The sequence below is a fragment of the Ceratotherium simum genome, chromosome 24 (assembly GCF_057802395.1).
Source record: "Ceratotherium simum simum isolate JZ-2026a chromosome 24, ASM5780239v1, whole genome shotgun sequence".
Lineage (NCBI taxonomy): Eukaryota > Metazoa > Chordata > Mammalia > Perissodactyla > Rhinocerotidae > Ceratotherium > Ceratotherium simum.
In genome coordinates, this window is record NC_141923.1 from 3,411,447 (window position 1) to 3,436,354 (window position 24,908).

Sequence of the window (24,908 nt, forward strand, 5' to 3'; positions counted from 1 at the left end):
TCATTCTAATCTCTGCTTCTGTTTTTACATTTCCTTCTCCTCTGTGTATCTCTCTCTCATAATTCCCTCTGCCTCTTTCTTATAAGAATACACGTGATTGCATTTAGGGTCCACTCAGATAATGCAGGATAAGCTCCTCCTGCTTTCAAGGTCCTTAACTTAATCACATCTTATATGCCATTTAAGGTAACATTCACAGGTTCCAGGGATTTGATGTAGATATCTTTTTGGGTGCCATTTTTTGGCCTAACACACCATCCTAGTGGGTGTGAAGTTGTATCTCATTGTGGTTTTGATCTGAATTTGCCTGATGGCTAGTGGCGTTGAGCATCTTTTCACGTGCTTATTAATCACTTGTATATTTTCTTTGGAGAAATGTCTATACAGATCCTTTGCCCAATTTTTAATTGGGTTATTTATCTTTTTATTATTGAGTTGTAAGAGTTCTTTATATAGCAGTGACATCAGGGAAGATGATGTAGTAGGAAGCGCCAGGAATCCATTTCTCCACCTAGACAACAACTGCACTGGCAGAGTCTGTCTGATATAACTATTCTGGAACTCTAAAGTCTATTGGAGGGGCTGGCCAGGTGGCATAGTGGTTAAGTTCACGTGCTCCGCTTTGGTGGCCCAGGATTCACAGGTTCAAATACTGGGTGTGGACCTATGCACCACTCATCAAGCCATATGTGGCAGTGTCCCACATACAAAATAGAGGAGGATGGCTGAAGTGGCTTCCAGAGATTCTAAAGAGACAGAGCCTTTTTTAATCCTTAATTTTTCCCTTTTGCCCTTTTGGGAGCCAGAAAATTAAGGATGAGGACATTCAACAGCAACCACATATACAGGAGAATTTAGAAAGTCACTGCACGTGCCCAGGAAAAAACACAGTCTCAGAATGGACCTGAGAAGACTTTAAGTTTACACCTCAGGCTGATCCCCAGCACAGAGACACCCTACAATTATATACACACATATACATATAAACAACAACAATAAAAAATCCTGGGGGGGCCAGCCCCACGGCGTAGTGGTTAAGTTCGGCGTGCTCCGCTTTGGTGGCCCTGGTTCACGGGTTTGGATCCCAGGGGTGGAAATATACCACTCATCAGCCATGCTGTGGCAGCAACCCACATATAAAGTAGAGGAAGATGGGTACAGATGTTAGCCCAGGGCTAATCTTCCTCAAGCAAAAAATGAGGAAGATTGGCAATAGATGTTAGCTCAGGATGAATCTTTCTCAGAGGGTAAAAAAAATCCTGGGGAAGGGAGAGAATCTGATTTCCAGAGTTACCACATTATAAAATTCAAATGTCCAGTTTTCAACAACAACAACAAAAAATCACAAAGCATATATAGATGCAGGACAGTCTGGCCCATTTAAAGGAAAACATAAATTGACAGAAACTGTATCTAAGGAAGAGCACACGGTGGACATACTAGTAAAGACTTTAAAACAAATGTCTTAAAGATATTCAAAGAGCTAAAGGAAGATGTAGACAGAGTCAAAAAAAAATCTGAACAAAATGGAAATATCAATAAAGAGATAGAAAACATAAAAAGGAACCAAAAGGAAATTCTGTAACTGAAAAGTACAATAACTGAAAAGAATTCACTAGAGGGATTCAAAAGTAAATGTGAGCAGGCAGAAGAAAGAATCATCAAACTTGAAGATAGGACAATGAAACTATTGAGTCTGAGGAACAGAAAAAAAAAAAACCAAATAAAAGTGAACAGAGCATAAGAGACTAACACATGCATTGTGGAGGTCCCTGAAGGAGAAAAGAGAGGGAAAGGGGCAGAGAGATTAACTGAAGAAATAATGGCTGAAAATTTCTCACCTTTGATGACAGACATGGATGGAAACACTCAAGAAGACTCTCATGAAGACACATTATAATCAAAATTTCAAAACAAAAAGACAAAGAGAATCTTGAAAGCAGCAAGAGAGAAGCAAGTCATCAAATAGAAGGATCCCTGATAAGATTATCAGCAGTGTCTCATCAGAAACCTCGAAGGCCAGAAGGCAGTGGGTTGATATATTCAAAGTGCTGAAAGAAAAAAACTGTCCATCAAGAATCCTATATCTGGGAGGGGGCTGACTCAGTGGCGTAGTGGTTAAGTCTGCGCGCTCCACTTTGGTGGCCCAAGGTTCACGGGTTTGGATCCCAGGTGTGGACCTACACACTGCTCATCAAGCCATGCTGTGGCAGCATCCCACATACAAAAAATAGAGGAAGATTGGCACAGATGTTAGCTCAGAGACAATCTTCCTCACTGAAAAAATTAAAAAAATAAAAAAGAATCCGATATCTGGGAAAACTGTCCTTCAAAAATGAGAGAGAAATTAAGACATTCCTAGATAAACAAAAGCTGAGAGAGTGTATTACTACTAGACCAGCCCTACAAGAAATGCTAAAGGGATGCCTTCAGGCTGAAATAAAAGGACACTAGACAGTAACTCAAAGCTGTATGAAGAAATAAAGATCTCCAGTAAAGGTAAATACATGTGCAATTATAAAGCTGGTATTGTTGGAATTTTGGTTTGTAACTCCACTTTTTATTTTCTATATGATTTAAAAGATGAATGAGGGCCGGCCCCGTGGCTTAGCGGTTAAGTGTGCACGCTCTGCTACTGGCGGCCCGGGTTCAGATCCCGGGCACGCACCGGTGCACTGGTTCTCCGGCCAAGCTGAGGCCGCGTCCCACGTACAGCAACTAGAAGGATGTGCAGCTATGACATACAACTATCTACTGGGGCTTTGGGGGAAAAATTAAAAAAAAAATTAATAAAAATAAATAAATAAAATAAAAGATGAATGAGGGGCCGGCCCAGTGGTGCAAGTGGTTAAGTGCACACGCTCTGCTGCGGCGGCCCGGGGTTCGCTGGTTCAGATCCCGGGCGTGCACCAACGCACTGCTTGTTAAGCCATGCTGTGGCGGCGTCCCATATAAAGTAGAGGAAGATGGGCACGGATGTTAGCCCAGGGCCAGTCTTCCTCAGCAAAAAAGAGGAGGATTGGCATTGGATGTTAGCTCAGGGCTGGTCCTCCTCACCAAAAAAAAAAAAAAAAAAGATAAATGAATAAATAACAATTATTAGCCTATGTTTTTGGACACAAAATGCATAAAGATGTAATTTCTGACTGCAATAACTGAAAGGGGTGGTTAACAAAGGTGGATAGGAGCAGAGTATGCTATTGAAGTTAAGGTGGTCTAAATTTGAATTAGAGTGTTATAACCGTAGGATGTAATCTTAAATAACCCTAAGTGCTTTGGGTAGTATTGACATCTTAGCAGTATAAAGTCTTCTAATCCATGAACATGGGATGTGTTTCCATTTATTTGTGTCTTTAATTTCTTTCAGCAATGTTTTGTAGTTTTCATTGTACAAGTCTTTCATCTTCTTGGTTAATGCTTAAGTATTTTATTCTTTTTGAGGCTATTGAAATGGGATTGTGTTCTTTTTGTTTGTTTGTTTTTGTGAGGGAGATCAGCCCTGAGCTAACATCTGTGCTAATCCTCCCCATTCTGCTGAGGAAGACCGGCTCTGAGCTAACGTCTATTGCCAATCCTCCTCCTTTTTTTTCTTCCCCAAAGCCCCAGTAGACAGTTGTATGTCATAGTTGCACATCCTTCTAGTTGCTGTTATGTGGGACGCGGCCTCAGCATGGCCGGAGAAGCAGTGCGTTGGTGCGAGCCCGGGATCCGAACCCAGGCCACCAGCAGCAGAGCACACGCACCCAACCGCTAAGCCACCGGGCCGGCCCTGGGATTGTGTTATTTCCTTTTCAGATTGTTCATCATTAGTGTATAGAAATGCAACTTATCTTTGTGTGGTGACTTTATATCCTGCTACTTTGCTGAATTCATTTATTAATTCTAACAGGTTTTCTTGTGTAGACTCTTTAGAGTTTTCTACATATAATATCAGGTCATCTGTAAACAGAAATAGTTTTACTTCTCCCTTTCTAATTTGGATGCCTTTTTCTTTCTTTTTCTTGCTTAACTGCTCTGGCTAGAACTTCCAGTACTGTGATGAACAGAAGTGGCAAAAGCAGACCTCCTTGCCTTGTTCACGATCTTAGAGGAAAAGCTTTCAATCTTTCACCACTGAGTATGTTGTCCCCTGTGAAGTTTTTGGTATTTTTCTGTTTTGTTTTGTTTTGCTGATGAAGATTCGCCCTGAGCTAACATCTGTGGCCAATCTTCCTGTATTTTGTATATGGGTTGCCTCCACAGCATGGCTGACGAGTGGTGTAGGTCCATGCCTGGGAACCAAACCCAGGCCGCCGAAGCGGAGTGCACTGAACTTAACCACTAGGCCACTGGGCTGGCCCTGCCTGTGAGATTTTCATATATTTTTTGTTGAAGTAGTTTCCTTCTATTTCTAGGTTGTTGTGTGTTTTTATCATGAAAAAGTGTTGAATTTTGTCAAATGCTCTTTCTGTGTTAATCAAGATGTATCATGTAGTTTTTTTCCCCTTCATTCTGTTAATATGGTGTATTACACCGTTAACATGGTGTATTACACTGACCAATTTTCTTATGTTGAACCACCATTTCATTCCAGGAATAAATCTCACTTAGTCATGATGTATAATCCTTTTAATATGCTTCTGAATTGGTTTGCCAGTATTTTATTGAGGACTCGAGCATCAATGTTCATAAGGGATATTGATCTGTAGTTTTCTTTTCTTGTAGTGTCTTTTTTTGGCTTTGATATCAGGGTTATGCTGGCCTCACAGACTGAGTTAGGAAGTGTTCCCTCCTCTTCAAGTTTTTGGAAAAGTTTGAGAAGGATTGTATTAGTTCTTTAAATGTTTGGTAGAATTAACCAGTAAAGCCATTGGCCCCAGGGCTTTTATTGCCTGGAGATATTTGATTTCTGACTCAATTTCCTTACTAGTTATAGGTCTATTCAGATTTTGTATTTCTTGATGATTTAGTCTTGGTAGGTTTTGTGTTTCTAGGAATTTGTCCATTTTATCTAGGCTATCCAATTTGTTGGTGTACAACTGTGTATAGTGCTCTTATAATGCTTTTTATTTTTTGCACAATCAGTAGTCATTTCAACATTTTCATTTCTGATTTTAGTAATTTGAGTCTTCCTTTTTTCTTAATCCGTCCAACTAAAGGTATGTCAATTTTGTTGGTCTTTTTTTTTTTTTTTTTTTTGGTGAGGAGGACCAGCCCTGAGCTAACATCTGATGCCAATCCTCTCCTTTTTTCCTTGAGGAAGATGGGCCCTGAGCTAACAACCGTGGCCATCTTCCTCTACTTTATATGAGACGCTTCCACAGCATGGCTTAACAAGCGATGTGTCTGTGCGCACCCAGGATCTGAACCTGCGAACCCCGGGCTGCCGCAGCCGAGTGCGCACACTTAACTGCTTGTGCCACCGGGCCGGCCCCATTGTTGGTCTTTTCAAAGAACCAACTTTTGCTTTCACTGATTTATCTCTATTATCTTTCCATTATTTATTTATTTCTGCTCTAGTCTTTATTATTTTTTCCTTCTGCTAGCTTTGGGTTGTTTGTTATTTTTATAGTTGCTTAAGTTGTCAAGTTAGGTTGTTGATTTTAGATCTTTTTTGCTTTTTAATATAAGCACGTATAGGTATAAATTTCCTTGTTAGTACTGTTTGGTTGAGTCCCGTAAGTTTTGATATGTTGTGTTTTTGTTTTCATTCATCTCTAAGTATTTTCTAATTTCTCTTGTGATTTCTTCTTTCATCCATTGATTGTTTAAGAGTATTTCGTTTAATTTCTACAATTTTTTTCCCTAGTTTTACTTCTGTTGTTGATTTCAAACTTCATCCCATTGTGGCCAGAGAAGATACTTTGTATGATGTCTTTTTAAATATAGTGAGACATAATTTGTGTCCCAACATATGGTCTATCCTAGAAAATGTCCCATGTGCACTTGAGAACAATGTGTACACTGTTGTTGGGTAGAGTGTGATGTATATATCTGTTAGGTCTAATTGGTTTATTGTGTTATGTCCTCTGTTTCATATACTTTGCTGGTCTGTTATTTCATGTGTAAATGTTTATAATTCTCATATCTTCTTGCTGAATTGAAACTTTTATTAACAAACAGTATGTCATTCTTTGTCTCTTGTAACCTTTTTGATTTAAAGACTATTTTGTTTGGTATTAGTATAGCCACCCCTCATCTCTATTAGTTACTATTTGCATGGAATACCTTTTCTCATCCTTTCACTTTCAATCTATTTGTATTTGAATCTCAAGTGAGTCTTTTGTAGACAGCATGTAGTTGGATCATGTGTTTTTATCATTCTGCCAATCTCTATCTTTTAATTAGAGAGTTTAATCCACTTACATTTAAAGTAATTACTGGTAAGTAGGGACTCAATTCTGTCATTGTGCTATTTTTTTCTATATGCTTTATTGCTGTTTTGTCCCTCATTTCTTGCATTACAGTCATCTTTTGCATTTAGTTGATTTTTTGTAGTTAAATGTTTAAATTCTTTTTTCATTTCCTTTTATTATATTCTATAGTTACTTTCTCAGTGGTTAGCATGGAGATCACATTTAACATCCTCAAGTTATGACACTCTTATGTCAATTTATACCAGCTTAACTTCACTCACATAAAAAAACTCTGCTCCTTTACAGCTCCATCCCTACCCCTCTCAGTTGTTGTCAGAAAACTGCATCTTTATACATAGTGCCCCAAAACATAAACTAATAATTCTTTTAAATGCATTAGTCTCTTAAATAATGTAGAAAATAAAATGTAGAGTTACAAACCAGTTATAATAATCCTAGCTTTTAGATTAATAATTTTTTAAATGTATTATTCTCTTACATCATGTAGAAAACAAAAAGAGGAGTTACAAACCATTGTTACAATAATACTAGCTTTAATTTAATTAATTAATTTGTTTTGCTGAGGAAGATTCGCCTTGAGCTAACATCCACTGCCAATCTTTCTCTTTTTGTATGTGAGCCGCCACCACAGCATGTCCACTGACAGACAAGTGGTGTAGGTCTGTGCCTGGGAACCAAACCCAGGCCACTGAAGCAGAGTATGCCGAACTTAACCACTAGGCCACTGGGGCTGGCCCAATACTAGGTTTTATAATTTCCCATGTATTTACCTTTATTGAGATCTTTATTTCTTCCTATGGCTTTTCTGTCTAGTGTCTTTTCATTTCACCCTGCAGGAGTCCCTTGAGTATTTCTTGCAGGGCAGGTCTAGTGGTAACATGTCTCCTCAGCTTTTGTTTATCTAGGAATGTCTCACTTTCTCCCTCACTTCTGAAGGAAGGTTGTGACAGTATAGTATTCTTGGTTGACAATTTTTTCCTTTAGCACTTTTTTTAAACTAATTGTTTTAACTTTATTTATTTTTCCCCAAAGCCCCAGTAGATAGTTGTATGTCATAGTTGCACATCCTTCTAGTTGCTGTATGTGGGACGTGGCCTCAGCATGGCCAGAGAAGCGGTGCGTCGGTGCGCGCCCAGGATCCGAACCCGGGCCGCCAGCAGCGGAGTGCGCACACTCAACCACTAAGCCGTGGGGCCGGCCCTCCTTTAGCACTTTGAATATATCAACCTGGTGCCTCCTGGCTGCCAAGGTTTCTGATGAGAAATCTGCTGAATATCTTACTGGGGACAAAAAAAAAAAAATTCCTTTATCTAATTAGTCACTTCTCTATTGCTGCTTTGAAGATTCTCTTTGTTTTTTCAAAGTCTGATGATAACATGTCTTGGTGTGGGTCTCTTTATCTTCCTTGGAGTTTGTTGAGCCTCAAGTCTTTCACTTACTTTGGCAAGTTTTCAACTCATATTTCTTCAAATATTCTCTCTGCCCCACCCGACCCTTCTCTTTCTGAGATTTCCACAATGCATACATTATTCCTCTTCATGGTGTTCCACAGGTCACTTAGGCTCTGTTAACTTTTCTTCAATCTGCTTTCCTTCTGTTCTTCAGACAAAGTAATTTCCATTGTCCTAACTTTAAGTTTGCTTATTCCTTCTTCTGCCTGCTCAAATCTCCCTTTGAATCCCTCAAGTGAATTTTTAATTTCAGTTACTGTTCTTTTGAGCTCCAGAAATTCTTTTTGACTTCTATATCTTTATTGATATTTCCATTTTGTTCAGACATCATCTTCCTCACTTTCTCCACCTCTTCCTTTAGTTCTTTCAACATCTTTAAGATGGTTGCTTTAAAGTCTTTGTCTAGGAGAGCTGCTATCAAGTCTTTTTCAAGGACAATTTCTATTGATTTTTTTCCTTTGAATGGGCCATACTTTCCTGTTTCTTTGTATGCTTTGAGAATTTTTTGTTGTAAACTGGACACGAATATAATAATGTGTTAACTCTAGAAATCAGATTCTCTCCCTTCCCAAGGGTTTGCTGGGTTTTGTTATTGTTTCTGTTTAGTATTATTATTATAGACTGTCTCTGTACCAAGGGTCAGCCTGAGGTGTAAACTTAAGGTCTTCTCAGTTCTTTTCTAGGCCTGTGCCTTTCCCTGGGCATGTGTGGTCACTTTCTAATTGTCCTCGTAAATTCAGTTGCTTTTGAATGTCCTAGTCTTTAACGTCTGGCTCCCAAAAGGTGAAAATGAGAAAAAGGAAGGGGTAGAGAGGGAGCCATCTCTTTAAATCTCCTGGAAGTGACCTCAGCCCAAGAAGTAGCGGCTTGCAACAATGTGGGGTAGGTGCCACAACAATGGCTTCCCTCCTCTTCGTCTGCACCTGTGATCAGAAGCAGCAATCACGGGCCGGCTCCGTGGCTTAGCGGTTAAGTGCGCGCGCTCTGATGCTGGCGGCCCGGGTTCGGATCCCGGGCGCGCCCCGAGGCACCGCTTCTCCGTCCAACGCGAGGCCGAGACCCACGTACAGCAACTAGAAGGATGTGAACCTATGACATACAACTATCTACTGGGGCTTTGGGGGGAAAAAAATGAATAAATAAAATCTTTAAAAAAAAAAAAAAAAAAAAAAGCAGCAGCAATCACCAATCAGAGCATTGATTCCTGATATTTGGAAGACAGGGTTCTTTTGGCTCACCCACCCCCGCAAGCTGTGTGCAGGCTGCTCCAAGAACATGTGCACAGCTGCCTGCCATGCGGCTGGGGGTGGAAGATGGGTAGCTACTAGTGTTCTAGAATCTGAAATTAACCAAAATTAACTGCAATTTACCGTCCAAGTCTTCTCCTGGAAGTTGCAAGCCTTCAGAAGCGGTGCGTCGGTGCGCGCCCGGGATCCGAACCCGGGCCACCAGCAGCAGAGTGTGCACACTTAACCGCTAAGCCACAGGGCCGGCCCTGTTTTTTTCCCTTCTAATAGTTTGTCCTTATGTTTGGTAATTTTCTATTGTAAGCTCACATTTTGTTGAACTTTGTCAGAAGGAGTAGGGGCCATGGAGAGAGGGAGGCATGCCTCAGCTGGGAGCCAGGAGTGTCACAGACCTAGGTCTGCTTCAGCCTCCCAAGGTCCCTGGCTTACTGTGGGAGCCCCAGGCTCATCCCCACCACTTCAGGGCTTAGTCTCCGCATCTCAGTGCTCACTCAGGCGTTCACCTTCAGGCCATCCCTGTCTTTCAAGTTTGCTTGCTCCACAGTGGTCTCTGTTCCAGCTTACACTCCTGTTTCTCTACTTACCTATAACATTTTTCTGTGTTTTTGGTGAGTAGAGCAACACGTTAAAATTTTACTTGTGTTAATTTTTGCAGAAACAAATTGCCTTTTAGTGGTTGGGGCCTTCAGAACAAGAAGTCCAACACATGCCTGAAATGGAATTTCCAGCATTTAGTTTTAACCCAACCTTTGTTTTGTTTTTTTTAAATAGGGGAATTTGGCCTGTTCACACTTGGTTTTAGTCTTTCTTTGTTATGTTTCTTACACATTTTTGAGATTTCCTCTTTTTCCCTTTTCCTTCTTTTCCTAGTTTGGCTGAGTTTCCATTTATCTCCTTTCTCCTCCTGTTAAGTCAGAAGTTCTACTATGCTTTTAATTCCATTACTGATTACTTTCCTATTCTTTTTGGTCATTAATTTAACCCTATTGATTGGGTTGAACTGAACTGGGGTGGGTTGAGATGAGAGCTGAGTTTAGGGGCTCACAGGTTTGGGTGAGTGTACAGGTTCTACACTAGGCCAGGGCTGGCTAGGATGCCAAGCCTAAGAGCAATACACATTTTGGGAGGTCTCAGAAGACTATTCATGTAATTACCAAGCTAAAGAAAAGTGATAATGCAGTTAATGGAGACTGGGGAGTGAACTGGAGAGGGTGAAGATGTCAGTGAAGTAGAGGTGGTGGTGGTATGGAGGAAGAGATGGGCAGGGTAGAAGAGTCAAGAAAATAAAGGCAGTCTGGCTTATAAAGGGATAGATTAGGACTTCATGAAAATTAACAAGGAAACGGAAATAAGAACCATGTGCTCTTGGTCATATAGAATTATATAGTATGAACTGCCTAGGAGAAAAAAGCATGCTCTAAATCACTTGTGCTTCCCAATGCCTCACCCACTCATCCATCCATCCAGTGAATTCTCTCTCTCCTCTCCTTCCATCCACCCATCTGTCTATTCATTCACCTAAACATCCATCCATCCACCTACCCACCTACCCACGTACCTATGCATCCACCCACCCATGGATCCATCCACCTATCCATCCGTGCACCCCGCCAGGCACTTGGCCATTCCCTGAGTACCTCCTCTGTGTGAGCCCAGTTCTGGGTACTTGAGATGCAGGTAAGTCAGATTTGTCCCTGCCCTTGCAGATGTCAGTCTCTGAGGGAGAGAGAAATGGAAACTTTCCATGAACACAGACTCTGCTGTTATTTTGACAGATATGGCTCCCAATTCAGGACTTGCGGCTCTAGCCTCATAACCAGCTACATCCTGGACCCCTACATCCTGGACCCCTCCACCTAGATATGCCAAAGGCACCTCAAATTCATCAGGTCCCAAGCTGAATTGTCTTCTTCCCTTCACACAACTTGTCCATCTCCTAATGTCCCTTGTATTATGTCTAGTCTGGTCACCATAGCCTGCTGATTTTCCTTCACACAAAATGGTCCTCTTGAATCTCTATCCAGCTCCACCATTTGGAGCTCCCTCTGGCTCAGAGAATATTAACTCGTGACTCTTCCACTCTGCATCCCCCCAGGAAACCCTCCCTGACAGCCTTTCACACAGACTCTAACCACAACTGTGCAAGGCCACCTCCCCATCAGCTAACCTCTAATGGCTTCCTGAAGGCAAATCATGCCTTCCCTATTAGATTGTAAGATCCTAGCGGCAAGACCTGTGTCCTGTCTTCCTGCCTCCCACACAGGGTAACTGATTCCAGTGCTGGGCACTCACACTCACAGAGGAGTGGTATCTACTTGCTGTTTAGTCGACTGGTTGTATGAGGAGCTGCTGAGCAGATATTCTCAAAGCCTGCTAATTACAGAGGAAATAGGTTCCAGTGAACGCAATGTGTTCTAGATGGCTCCAAGTACCAGGAGTTTCTGTTGCCCCAATCACAAACTCCTATTGTGAGGCAGCCTTTGGCAATCCACACTTTTAATTCCTCATGACACCCTGCCTCCCTTGGTCACAGCTGACTGGAGCTGCCAATGGAGCTCATGGAGGCTAGAAGCAAACAATCAACCTGATAGAAATGTCGAGGACCAGTAGAGCTTATCATACATATCTTCTCAGGAATCTGAATCGGGAAGTCTGGAGAACTGGGCATTAAGCAGCAGGAACAGAAGCTTGATGGCCAAGGAGAATCATGAGAAAGCCAAATTATGAGGAGGTTGAGCGTGGTTCAAAGGGCCAAGAAGCTTACCAGTAGTAGAAAAAGTAGAGAAGCAGACAGGTAGGCAGTACCCTGGAATGGACACTCTTTCTTGCCCAGGTGCCTAGAGCCCTGGTTGGTACAATCTGTGTCCACAAGGCTGCACCTGCTGATGTCCCTGAGTCCTTTCAAGGCCCGACTTGTGCAATAAGGTTCCTAATGATTCCTTTACCCTGTGAATCCTTGGAAAACTGCCCCTCTCCCCACCGTCTCCATGACTTAGTTACTTTTTGTCATTAAAAGAACTTGACTGACCTATAAGGCCTGTGGTCACATCTGAGAAAGCTTTTCTTCACTGTTTGAGGCCCCCAACCCCGCAACTACAGAGGCCTGTGTCCAACCTGGAGGCCAGAACACAAAAACCCTATCTCCATGCAAGCCCTGAACTTCCAGGTGCCCCCTTCTGGGTGCTGGCCTTTACCCAGGCCCCAGAAAGGAGACCCCGGTACCAAGAGGGAAAGTTTCCATCACTCCTGGGTGCTGAAATTCTGTGCCTGTGGGACAAGGGCCTGGGCCTGCTACTCCCTCCCATCTGCAACACTGTGCCCTCTGGAAAGCCAACGCTGCTTGCGGTCCCCAACCATTCCAGCCTGAAGTGCATCCTTGTCCGACCAATCTCCTTCTCATAACAGCTGCTGGCTGTCACCCGTAAGATAGCCCCCTACTGCCTCCTTGATTTCCAGAGCAGCTTAGTCTCCTTGGCAGCAGGACACAAATTGATTCCATTCCTACAGCTTGTACGATTCAGTCCACAGGTCTCAGCTTGCAGAGGGTCATCTCCACCACCCACTGCATTCAACTACTGAAAATAGCTTCCACTTTCCAGATGCACTCCCACACTTCTGCCTCCTGGGCTTATTCCTACTCATCTTTTAAGAAGCTGCCTCTTTTGTAATGCTGTCCTCAAAATCACCAATCCTTCCCTCCCTCAAGTTCCACCTCTGTCCTGTGCCTGCTTTTGTCTGGGAACTCCTCTAATCTGATAAAACAAGAGCAAGCTTGCCCAAGGCTTGGTGCAGACTAGGGGATCAAAGGATCTGCTGTGGTGCACAAGAGGATGGCACCCTGCCCCTCACTGGGACTCAGTTTCAGTCTGGAGATGGTCACTTCAGATGGCTCCAGCCTCCTCAGTTCCATCTTCACCCACGGCCAAGTCAGGACTCTGAAAGCTGCTATCCCAAGTTTTCCCTCCTCTAAGTCTAACCACCCTAAAAACCAGAAAGCTCTGCCTTAAGTCCTTCATAGTGCAATAGACACCTGAAGGCTGTACGAACAGGGTTAGCTTAGGCAGAAGCCACAGGGTCTAACCCCTATGCAGGTGTGCTATCAGACCTGGGGCCAGTCTTCTCTAGACTTGTTTCTTCTTTGTGTAGTATGTTACCTAATCCCCACACCACCAATCCCACTGGGTACCTTGGAAAGACCCCTTCCCTAGGTGTCAGGAACACTGGACCAGACTCAACTCAGCCTCACCCACTGGTCCCACACCCATCAGTCCTCATCTGTCTCTCATGCTGTTCCTGATGCTTAGGACTGCCCTTCCCCTCTTCACCTAGCCAGGTCACAGCTCACCTTCTTGGAAGCCCCCTCAGCTGCACAGGCAGGCTTCATTCCTCCTCACAGGCTTCCTACCTGGGACCACCATGCTGTCACCATTAGCTTTGGGGTCTATCTTCCTGGACCAAGCATTATTTGTGCAGTCTGGGGACAGAATCAGTCTCTAGCACCAGCTCAGGGGTGCCCCATGAGGTGGCAATAGGAGCTTCTCAGCTATCTCAATCTGTTGAGACAAGCTACAGGATGGGCTGGCTACTGGTTCAGGGTACTATCTACAGCTGTTATGGGATCTCAGGAGCCATGGCTTATCTTTAGCCACTGACCTAAACTGGTCTGGATCTCACTGAAGAATGAGTGCTGTTGGTGACTACCACCTATGGCACATTAGGGGCTGCTTGAGGCAAAGACTGTAGCACCCTGAAACTGCTCCCCAGCCATACAGCCCCTTTCCTTTTAGCTATCCACTGCTCTCCCCGGTCTAGATTCCTGGAGGTCTCAAAATATGCTCTCTCTCTTCCAGACAGCAATTTGCCCTAGCTGCCCCAGCCAGGCATTTCCTCTACTGATCACTGCTTTCGACTTGTCAGGGTTTTAAGTGTTGCACACAGGCGTTACCATCCCCATTAGGAAGACATGGCAAGACAGTCTCCTAGTTTTTACAGGGAGGCGCTGGCCAGAAGCCAGGTCTGATTCCAAAGCCCAAGTGAATACTCCCCTTAAAAAGAGCTCATTGAATGGATAACCAAATGGCAGGCATTGGGGTATTTCAGATCTTACTGTCTGCTTTGAGATCCTAACACTATCTGCTGGTCTAGGTTCTGAAAAAGAACTTCTCAGCAGCTATTACCCCCAATATCCTAGCACACAGAAATGCTTCAGTTTTGAGCTATGAAGAACTAGAGCTTTGATTCCTGAAAAGAACTTTGTTGGGATGGGGGTTAGGGTTGGAGTACAGAGCCCTACCGCAGATGACATAAAGCCCCAGTTCCCAACCTCCTATGAACAAAGGATCACAGGGTCAGACTCTGGAGGCTGTGCACAAGGAAGCCATAGACCTTTGACAAGTCATTTTCCCATGCCACTCCACTATGGAGTGTCATCCCTAGGAGGCCAAGTCTACATGGAGTACTGGGGACCAAGAAACTGCAAGCGTGTCTCTGTCCCCTTAGGGAAGACACAACACACACGATACTTGGAGGTAGGCAGAGACACAAGTGCAGTACCGTTCCTGGTACTGAGAGTGCTCTGAAGCTTTAGAACTGTCAAATAGGCCAAAATTTGAAAAACCATCAAAAGGACAATGCAGAGACTACGCCAACTTTGCATTTTTTAGGTTACTCTTGAATACTGGCAGATAGAGCTGAAGTAATTAGAAAAAAGTTCACTAGGTAAGGATTGTGTGCAGAGCTGTTATAAAAATTTTAAATCTTAATTATGGTTTGGTTAATTTTGTTGAAAACAAGTTCTAAGTAGACTCTAGCAGAATCTTTTTGTTTTGAATACATCTTACCTCAGCAGTGCAGGACACAAGGTGGTTGGGCACAGGAGTCAGACTGGATGAGTGACCTTGGGACAGTAGTACTTACACCTCAGATCATTGTGAGGATCAAGCTAACAGATATAAAATGCAGAAGGCTCACTTTACACCAACACCATTCTGGACTTCCCACTATTTTGGGACCAGCTTTTATTGTTAAGTTATCTCCAGGTCAAAGACTTTTAGTCAATGCTTGGTGCACTGGAGTAAACATTGGGGATGTGGAGGTGGAGCCAATCCCAACATATCCCAACGCAGGAAGCATTGAATGATGGATACCCCTTTCCCCTCTCAAACCTTTAGGACCCAAACCAGTACCTAACAAGTCATCGACTTCAGAAAAAACTTGTTTAGAAAGCAATGTTCCCTATTTCCCTCGTTCTTAACTAGAGACATATGCTATACCCACAGTTATATAACTATATACTTGTTGCCTAGAATTCCCTAGTAGGCACCCATCAAGATTTCAAGGAATCTGATTAAGGCAGATCTTTTAAGGTTGTAATCAATTTGAGTTACAGACCAGAAACACAGGACCTAAGGAAAGCCACTAACCCAAGGTAATGAGCAATTTCTATTCTTTGAGTAGGGGTGGCCAACTGCAGAAGGAAACATCCAACACACATCCCAAGCAGCTACAAAACAGGGCAGACTTCAATGCTCCAATCTTATAAATGAAATTTTAGGTTAACTTTACACTAAAACAGAGACAAAATATAATTTTAACATTGGTTTAATCAAGTAACAGCTGAAACAGGAAATTTTAAGACAGTTGAATAGAGCAAAGTGAAGGATTCCTCTATTAGGATAGCCTCTGTGAATAAAATTCTTATTATGTGGATTCAAATTCCATTGGAAATGTGGCACTAAACTTAACACTGGTCTAAGCCAAAATTTTCTCTCTCGTCTTTAGGAAACCCTGAAAATGTTTTCCTTCAGATTGGGGTGGGGTGGAGGGCAAAAAGAAACCTCTATAACAGAACCTTATTAGCTTGACATTGGGAATGTTGAGCACAACATGGTCTGGGTCACCAGTATCTCCTATAGAATTTCAGTTAATGAAAACAAAATTGGCCTTGTGGCAAAAAATTTGAAACCCAGGTGAGATGTGAATTTGCAAAAACCTCTTCTCTTTGGTGTGTCAAAGGATCTTCTTTCCAAGTATATGGTTCCTGCTTTATTCTCATCAAAATCTATCAAAAGGCAGCTGGAAGACCAATTTGTATCCCTCCAGTAAGATTGCTAAATTTTAATATTCCTTATAGTATCAAGCTAACAAGGTTTTATTATATCAAATGTTGGTATAATTTCAATGTGAAAAAATTTTACATACATTTGTTAAGGTCTCATAACCTGTGAGATAGATTACAAAGAAATAATATATCAGAGAGGTGAATGATGTAAGTCAGTGTTCCAAGCAAAATTAACCCCATGGATTCTTGATTCCCATAGTGCACTTTTTGTGGACAGGAATAAACACAAGTTTTTACCTTGAAGATGATTTCTCAGATATAGTTAGAACCCATATCAAGTGAGTTTACATCAGGTAATTGGGCAAGGAATTCACAAGGAAGTTATTTCCAAATCTCAAGTCCTAGATGGGCTGGGTCAGGCCCTAGTCACCTGCATTCAGTGGCCATCATCACAGACTTTTTGGGTGTCTGGCTATATTCAATGTGAAATAAAATACACCCCAAGTCCTAACCCAAAACACAGGCTCTGATTCAGAAGTAAGCTTTAGCTTTCTCTTTAAATAAGACATGGGGGGGGGGGGGGGGAATCAAGTTTGAGACACAGTAACACTTATTATGGCAAGACAGCAACCAAAACCTAAAAAGCATAAGCTATGTGTCCAAACGTAGAAAGCATTCAAGAACAAACCACAGTTATCAGGGGAAAATCCACATTGAACAAAAGATACAGTATGTCTAAACATTTTGAAATTGTACTTTAAACCGTAAGAGTAAAAGCTGAAAGATTATGCTCTGTTTTTGCTAGAGATTAAGTGCACCTTTTCCTGCTTCCTCCAAATAAAATCACACAGGTTAGTATTCAATCACACCCCAAAGTTTGCAAGTTCTCTCTCAGTACAAAGCAACAGCTACAGACACATAAAATGCTTATTTGTTAATGTAATAATTCCCCTGGCTCATCCAACGTGCAACGCACATGACTTCAAAGACTACAATTTGGGGCAAGTGTACACGAACTCAAAAAACACAATTCAAGTTTCAAAACTTGCTCTTAAAATTATTTATAGGACACTTGGGTCATTTTTACTTTTGTTAAGATAAAGGTGTTGCACTGTCATTTAATTATCAGTCTACCTCGGCATGGGAAGAATGTACATTACCAGATACCAATGTGAGGGACTAGAGACAAGACTTAAAAGTACTATATTTCTTAATGGTGAATAAGGTAATTACAAGTAAGTTTATGTTTACATTTTGCTGAAGACCTCATTATAATCTCAGCACCTAACAATATCTAACAGGCTCCAAGAATCCTATCAGGTTGAATGACGGTGCAACATTTCTTAAAGGAGCCAGTTATTTCAGCTTATGTCATTCAGAGCCAAAAATCTGAAGAACGACCAAAATCAAATCTTTATTTTTATAACTGTATAAATGTGATCCAAATGTGTCCACCACTAATTTTTCAAAAGAAACATGCTATAAATAAGCAAACTATATCTGCTTACTGATATGTGTATGGACTCCCTAGATGTCTCATTGGGCTTAATTACAGACCACTCACAGCAATACATTTTTAGTAGAAAGTGTAGCATGATGTTAAGCTATTTTAGCTTTTGCACATACATGTTGCACTTCTGGCTGATGATGCAGAAAGATTCGCAGCATTACAGTTAAGCTGGGCTGCACCCACCCCTTTAAATGGCATCAATATCAATGTCATCATCCTTGTTGTCAGACTTCACAGCTTCAACTTTCGGTACACTGGCAGTCTTCGAATACACGACCTGATAAAACAAATGCTTTTATTATTACAAACCTTTACCCCAACAAATCTGTTCATAAAAACAGTAACATAAGTTAACGATCAACAAAGGAGAAAAACTATTTTGATCCAGCTATCATTTTTCATGAAAGTTATTTAAAGACTAAAACCTCTCCATAGCCTAACAGTATCTTATTAATTTTTATAGATAACTAGCATCTCTATACTTGACTTGCATTAATTAAACCTTACTCTGGGAATTCAGACATTTATTTGGAATCATAATGTATGGGGGTAGGAGAGATTTCTGCCATGCTTTCTATTAATATGATTATTTTCCAAATTATTGAGGCTGTATTTTATTCTCCTAAAAATTTTAAATTTGGAATTACCCAAAATTGCCCTTTTATAATTTTCAAACATGCATCAACATCGTATTTACCACGTTCTCCAGTGTTTACCTCAATATTCTCATCTTCATCATCTTCTTCACCACCAGAAGATTCCTCTTCTGCTTCCTTCAACCATTTAATAAATGGTTCTGCTTTGACACGAATCTCTTTGGCAAGTTCTTTTGAGACATATTTCTTAGAGGCCTAAAAAATATTCAGTACAATTTTCTTAGTTTGAAGAATTCAAAAACTAATTTGAGTTATTTATATAATGGCCCATACTGAGCTTTGAGGGAACTGGGTCACATCCTAATCTTGAATCCTCAACAAAAAACACGTATTCACTCACCCAACAAACAGTAGGGAGTCTAACCAGCTTCTTGTTATTACTAGAAAGCTGACATGGTGGGAATTGCCCACAAACTACACCAGTCAAGCAAAGGGGCTGTGTTCTAACATAGAGAGACTGGGTATTAAAAGTTACTTCTTCCAAAAAAGCCCAACAGCTGTCTCAATACCTTTGATCTTAAAGAACAACCTGTTGATATAGTCCCCACCTTTTCCGACCAGCTGATGATGACCTCTTCTTCCAAAAGGTCTGCGTCATACATCTCCTTCAAGATATGTGGAATCTTGGAGATAAGCTGAGCTTGATGCATTGCTACCACACACTCCAAACCATGAAGAAGGTACCGTTGAGCTTTTTTGTTGTTGTGACAAAACTGCAAATAGATTACCTTGACATTAACAAGCTTTTTAAGATGTTCTGACAATTCTAATATCCAAGTATATTCGTTGCCTTAGGATTGTTCATTAAGGCTATGGCCCTAAAACATGGTTCAAAAAAAACCATATTTAGACCTCTGTGTTACTTTATCCATAAGGGACTATGTGCAGCATTTTTCAGATACTCGCATACTTGGAAGGTCAATTATCTCCATTTTCAGGATGACAGAAGTACAAATGAGCAAGAGAGGTTCAAGTGCTGTCTGTTTCCAAGTCACACACCTATAATCTCATTTATGAATCTAAAATAATTTGCTTACTCTTAGGAAATGGCGCCTGTATTTCTTAATTTGTTCTCTAATCTTCTCATTAAAAAGAACTTCAGTCAAAACAAGAGGGCCCATGGCTTTTACATCCAGTCTTTCTGCTTCAGCAACAATTTCTTTGTCAGATGAGTCAATAATACCCTCTTCTTTCTTTTTCTGCAAATAAAAGCAAGCAACTGAGTGAAATAAGAGGCACATTTCACTCTAGGAATACCAGTTAGTCCCTGCTCTCATGGACTTTTTTCCTCCCTAACTTATGACAGTTCTAGGATTTCTAAATGATACACAGCTCTCAAAGGTAGTGCCTAGTACCATCTACAAAAAATATGTGAATAAACAAACAAAAAGCAGAACTAAGCCTTGCATTTGAGCATTCAAAAGACAACATGCGAGGGGCCGGCCCAGTGGCGCAAGTGGTTAAGTGCACACGCTCTGCTGCAGCGGGCCGGGGTTTGCTGGTTCGGATCCCGACACAGGCACCGAGACACTGCTTGGCAAGCCATGCTGCGGTGGCGTCCCATATAAAGTGGAGGAAGATGGGCACAGATGTTAGCCTAGGGCCAGTCTTCCTCAGCAAAAAAAGAGGAAGACTGGCAGATATTAGCACAGAGTTTATCTCACCAAAAAATTAAAAAAAAAAAAAAAAAAGATAACATGAGAAAGAGTACCAAATATCCAGTTTAAAGTAATAAATATCCAACCAAAAGCCCAAAGCTGGGATGAAGCTGATTTACTGATCAAGAAAATGATTAACTGCTCTTGAAACAAATGTGTTACCTTAACAAAATCAAACAGGATATTGACCCGCTCTTCAACAGTCCTTTCCAAATCATCACTGAGTGTCAGAACTTTTGCGTGGTCACTGATTTCATCCATTCTGCGCCTTTGAGCTTCCTCAGTTGTATCTTCCCCCCAATCATCATCCTCTTCTTCTTCCTGTTTATAATAACAAAGATACTTGTCCAAATGCCTTAAAAACGTAAAATATATTTCAGATTTCTAGTCAAGTTAATGGCATCAAGTTCATTTTGCACTAGAACAGACTGGGTTCACCTCAATTCAATCAACCAAATAGCACCTGGAACCCAAAATACTGTTACCATGTTACAGTTAAGTTCTGCCCACCTCAACCAAATGTTGTACACAATTTTACTGCCTACCACATCATCAACCCTGCACTCACCACAGCATGTGGAGGAGGACTGATTTCATTTGGTGGTGGTGGTGGTGGTGTCTCACTGCTGGACACGGAGCCATTTTCCTTGTCTTTGCCCTTTCTATTTTTCTTTTCCTTTTCTTTCTTTCCTGTACCACTGTCACTATTCTCTACAGGAAACAGAAAGGAAGTACAAGTTTAGTACCACAGCTTATATTACACCTCATTGCCTGTCATGAACATGATCATGAACCCTGCCCTGTTGCTTTGTAACCCTTCCCTCAGAAAATGTTAAAACATTCAAACACAGTGCTACCTGTAATTCTAAGAAAATGCACAAACCAAATTCATCCACTGTACTTCACAGCTAAGAAACTCAAGACTAACGATGGCATGTCCCAAAACATTAGTGATATTAACTGTTGGGTTAGCTTAAGAGGAAGCAGTGATGCCTCAGAAGACCAGGTAGCTGGGAATGACTGGCACTCATGATGCACTTTTCTTCACCCCTCACCAACGTGAACAAGGGCATATTTCAACGGCACTTCAGCCAACAGTGGAACACTGTTTAAGTCTATATAACAGCTCGTCTCATGGAGAAGAGAACACCGGAATAGGTCAGACTTTCTTGCTATAGCAAGCTCAAATTGTGTCAGACAATTTCAATCATCTGCCACAGAGTGTTGCTTGCAATGCTCTAAGACCTCATAGCTTAACAAGCTAAGCCCCTGCCCCGTTTACAAAACAGTATTCCAGAAGCAGACCCTTTGCTGGGATCCCATCACATTTTGTTTTACAATACCTATTTCACTCACCCTAAATGGAGTGTCTTAAAAATTGATGCTATGGTAGAGTTTAATTGGCAGCCTGTTTTTCACCTTTAACGGTACATTTTTCAAAAAAGTCTTCTATCAGATAAAATGATACGGGAATTATAAATATTCCACTATTATAGCAACAAAAAATACCATTTTGTTTCCAACAATCAGTTGCTTTAACATCTCAGAAATTCATCATGAAGACTTACCAGGTGGGTTTTTGAGAATGAATGTGCAGAGTTTATGATGCGTGTCAAGCATGCCTCGATAGCCACAGGCTTTACAAGAATTACCTATTGTTTGCTTCTTTGGATTGACATGCTGCCAAAAAAGTAAAAACAAGTATGTCATCCATAACACATGATGAAAACTCTGTGAGGAACAAAGTGTGAAAATATCTAACCATCAGAAGACATCTAAAACACTAGCTTAACATACAAAAGAATTTTCTTTCAGAAAGGGATCTACTTAAACAAAAAAAAAAATTCAAGTCACTATGGAAACATCTCCAAAATTTGAACTTTTGTTGTTTTATTTCCAAGTTAGTCTGCTCTGCATTTTCAGGAACCTGATTTGGTGCTATCATGTGACTAATGAGAAAAGCAGATACGTGGTTTTTTCTTTTATTGACAAAAACATCAAAGGCACTCACCAGATCTGTTTCAGGATTCTCACACTCAGGACAGAGAACAAATTTTTTAATGAATCCATCCAACATGTCTTGCAGCTTATTCGCCTCATGAGATCCATTGACAATGTAACGGTCATTCTTAACATCAAACTGGGTCTGTGCTCCCAGCTCACAACCAAAATATTTGGTGGGATCTATTTGAAAAAAACGATTTGTTCATTACAGTTATCTCAATCTTTAGCTATACATCCACATTTATACAAGCATCACTTTGTTTTTTAAGTTATTGGGTTAAAACATGTGTTGCTTGGGTAGTTTTGTACACTAAAAGCAACTAATAATCAGTTGTTTTTTTTTAAGTCCAAGGCTCCACTTAACCTTTATAAGCTAATTAGCATAAAATTCAGGCAAGATTTGCAGATCAAAGATCTCCGTGACTATATTGATAATACGCCCTTTCAGACTTCTCTAAGAAGCATTACTTACACGTTGGAGGCCGATTAAGCGCCTTTGCAACGTCAACCATGTTGACTATAACTGTCTTGATTCCATTTCCTTTGCCCTCAACCTAAAGGAAATAAGAATTTTAATTTTGCACTGTCTACCCCAGGAAATGCAATCTTTACAAGAGCTTAGGACTTGCTACTAAATGAAGACCAGTATTACCTTGGCAATCAGACGGGGCATCTTGTAGCGATAGAACTGGTCTGACACGCTGCGGTTGACGTTGACAGACATTTTGGCTTATTAGTGGCTTTATCAATAAGATGAAGAGATCTTTGATTGCAACTTTTTGGTATCTTCTGTCTGGAGAAGAAGGGATGACATAAACGACTGCAAGAGTTCTCGGTCTCTGACATGAAAAAATTTTCGCCACTGAGGCTGTAAGCTTCTTGCTTGTATGCTATGTTTCCCCAATACAGGTACCAATGGCTGCGCAACAGCTCTGGAAGAGAAAGAAAAACACACAACCCCCCACGTTTAACACTGATTCCTGCATGGAAACCCCTCCCTTTACATTCTTGTTAATTATGCCGAATTCTCCCATGTTAAAAAGTATCTTGAGTTCACGTGAAAATCAACTACTATTCTCATATAACACAGGACACCAGTCGCATCGGAAAAAGCCTCCATTTTGAGTAAGATGTGACTCCGGTTGGGAGATGCCTGACTAAAAGAACCAACAAACTCTGCTGCTTCAGTTGCTGTGGTTTCCACCAGACCAAACATAATCACCATTATCAACGGTTTGCTTCAACCAAACAGCCATATTTTAACTGCTGGAAAATGCACACACGACCTCTCCTCTCCCAAATCGAACCTGCACTAACAAAAAGCTTCTCAAGATACACTCCCCCTCCCCTAGTACCCATCATTTTGAAACGGAAAACTACGGAATTGTCTCTCAAAAATAGACAAACTGTTACTTCGACAACAAAAGCTTACTTCAAAGAAAAAAAGAAACCACCACTTTCATAATGCACCGAAACATTATCTCGTTGGAGTGTGCGCCGAGTATGAGGAACGCCCAGGACCCGACCTCGACCTCGTCTCCCTGTCTCTTCCCTACGCAAACACACAGTTGACCTTCGTTCCCGTCCCCATGGCCACCAGTCGTTCGGTTCGGGGCTGCGAAGGCCGACCCGCAGCACCTGCGAGGCGGGGCTGCAGAGGCGCACCATCGCGAGGATTTCCCGGCGTCGGCGGCAGGTGGACAGGGCCGCAGCGGCCCCGCCATGTGCGCCGCCCGGCCTCCGCGGGGGCACGGCCACGGCCGGGACGAAACGAAACCGGCCGAGGGGCGCCGGCCCAGGCCGCCCCCGCCCCGCCCCCAACGGGCGATGACTCATAAATGCAGCCATTAGGCCTGACTCAGCCCCGGAGGCGGCGGGCCCGCGCGGCGCGCTCCCGCGACAGGGGGCGGGGGTGCGGCTGGGGAAGGGGCCAGGGCGGAGGGAAGGGGGGAGATGAGAGGGGAGGGGGCGCCCGCCGCCCGCCCGCCCGCCCGCCCGAACTGCGCCACACGCGCGCGGGTCACGCGGCGCGCCGCCATCTTGTGCGGCCGCCATCTCCCTGCCGGCCCGCGCACTCACCGTTTTCGTCAAATAAAGACATAAACCCAACGCTGCTCGCCCGGGACTGGGATGAAGTGAGGCGCGTGTGAACCCGAGTCCGAGGAGGGGCGGAGGCGGCGGAGGCAGCGCAGCGAGAGCGGCCGGGCCAGGCGCCGCCGAGCAGCGAGGAGGGGCAGTCCCAGCGACGTCCGGGGTCCACACCCTTCAGCGCCCGGGGCCTGGCGACCTGGCGCGGAGAGACGGCGCCGTGAGCCGCGGGCGTCGGGGCGCCTTCCCCGCCAGCCAGCGGCCCGCGGGGGTCGAGGGGGCGGGGAGGACTGGGGAGGGGGCGCGGGGCCGCCACCTCTCCACCGGACTCACCTCTGGAATGTTCTCGCTCTGACTGAACAACGCCGCCGCCGCGCTCAAGCTACCCTCGGCCCCAGCGCCCGCCCCCCGTGCCAGGACGCACAGCCCATTGGCCGGAGGCCCGCCCGAGCTCGCTCGTCATTGGCCTACATGCCGCGTCAATCGCGTCCTTTCCCGCCCCTCCTGTTTCCTGGGGCTCCGCTCGCCGCCTCAGCCCGCCCCAAGCCCGGGGTCCCGGCTTCCTTCTCCTGCCCTCCCCTCCCCACCCCTCCCCCGCTCTTCCCAGATGCCTTCGCGGTCTCGCGAGAACGGGCGGGGCAGGGCTGTGGGTCTCGGCGTCTGGGCCGCGCTTTGTCGGTTTAAGACACCCCGGGAAAATGGCGTTGGCTTCGTATCTGTCTTGCTCGAGCCGGTCGCTGCGTCGTCTCTGCTGAGGCCGCGTTTCCGCCTGAGCTCTCCTCGCGGCAGGCGCGCAGCCTCCCTCGGGGGCTCCTCTGCCCCTTCCTTCCCCCGGGGACGCCCGTCGTCGGGCCTTGGAGAAGTTTTTCCTCCCCACT

At 43.1% G+C, this 24,908-nt stretch overlaps 1 protein-coding gene and 1 non-coding gene across 2 annotated transcripts; both read right to left on the minus strand.

Moving 5' to 3' along the window:
• Positions 1-15,638: 15,638 nt before the first annotated feature.
• Positions 15,639-24,511, minus strand: EIF5 (eukaryotic translation initiation factor 5). Its single transcript, XM_004434282.3, has 12 exons — positions 24,364-24,511; positions 24,022-24,229; positions 22,595-22,874; positions 22,415-22,496; positions 21,950-22,122; positions 21,507-21,618; positions 20,507-20,649; positions 20,101-20,259; positions 19,318-19,479; positions 18,829-18,993; positions 18,341-18,475; positions 15,639-17,901 (listed from the first exon to the last, which is right to left on the minus strand). Exons 3-12 carry the CDS (start codon positions 22,664-22,666, stop codon positions 17,812-17,814), a joined length of 1,293 nt encoding a protein of 430 aa, XP_004434339.1. The 5' UTR covers positions 22,667-22,874; positions 24,022-24,229; positions 24,364-24,511; the 3' UTR covers positions 15,639-17,811.
• LOC147913796 (small nucleolar RNA SNORA28) lies at positions 21,043-21,168 on the minus strand. The gene has a single exon (XR_015556246.1). It is a non-coding gene; the product is annotated as a small nucleolar RNA SNORA28 (small nucleolar RNA).
• Positions 24,512-24,908: the final 397 nt, after the last annotated feature.

Coding starts and splice junctions, on each gene's coding strand:
- EIF5 (XM_004434282.3), bottom strand. CDS start 22,666: ATGTCTGTCAACGTCAACCGCAGCGTGTCAGACCAGTTCTATCGCTAC. Junction 21,619..21,949: donor AGAATCCTGAAACAGATCTG/GTGAGTGCCTTT, acceptor CTTTTTTGGCAG/CATGTCAATCCAAAGAAGCA. Junction 20,260..20,506: donor GTCCTCCTCCACATGCTGTG/GTGAGTGCAGGG, acceptor TATTATAAACAG/GAAGAAGAAGAGGATGATGA.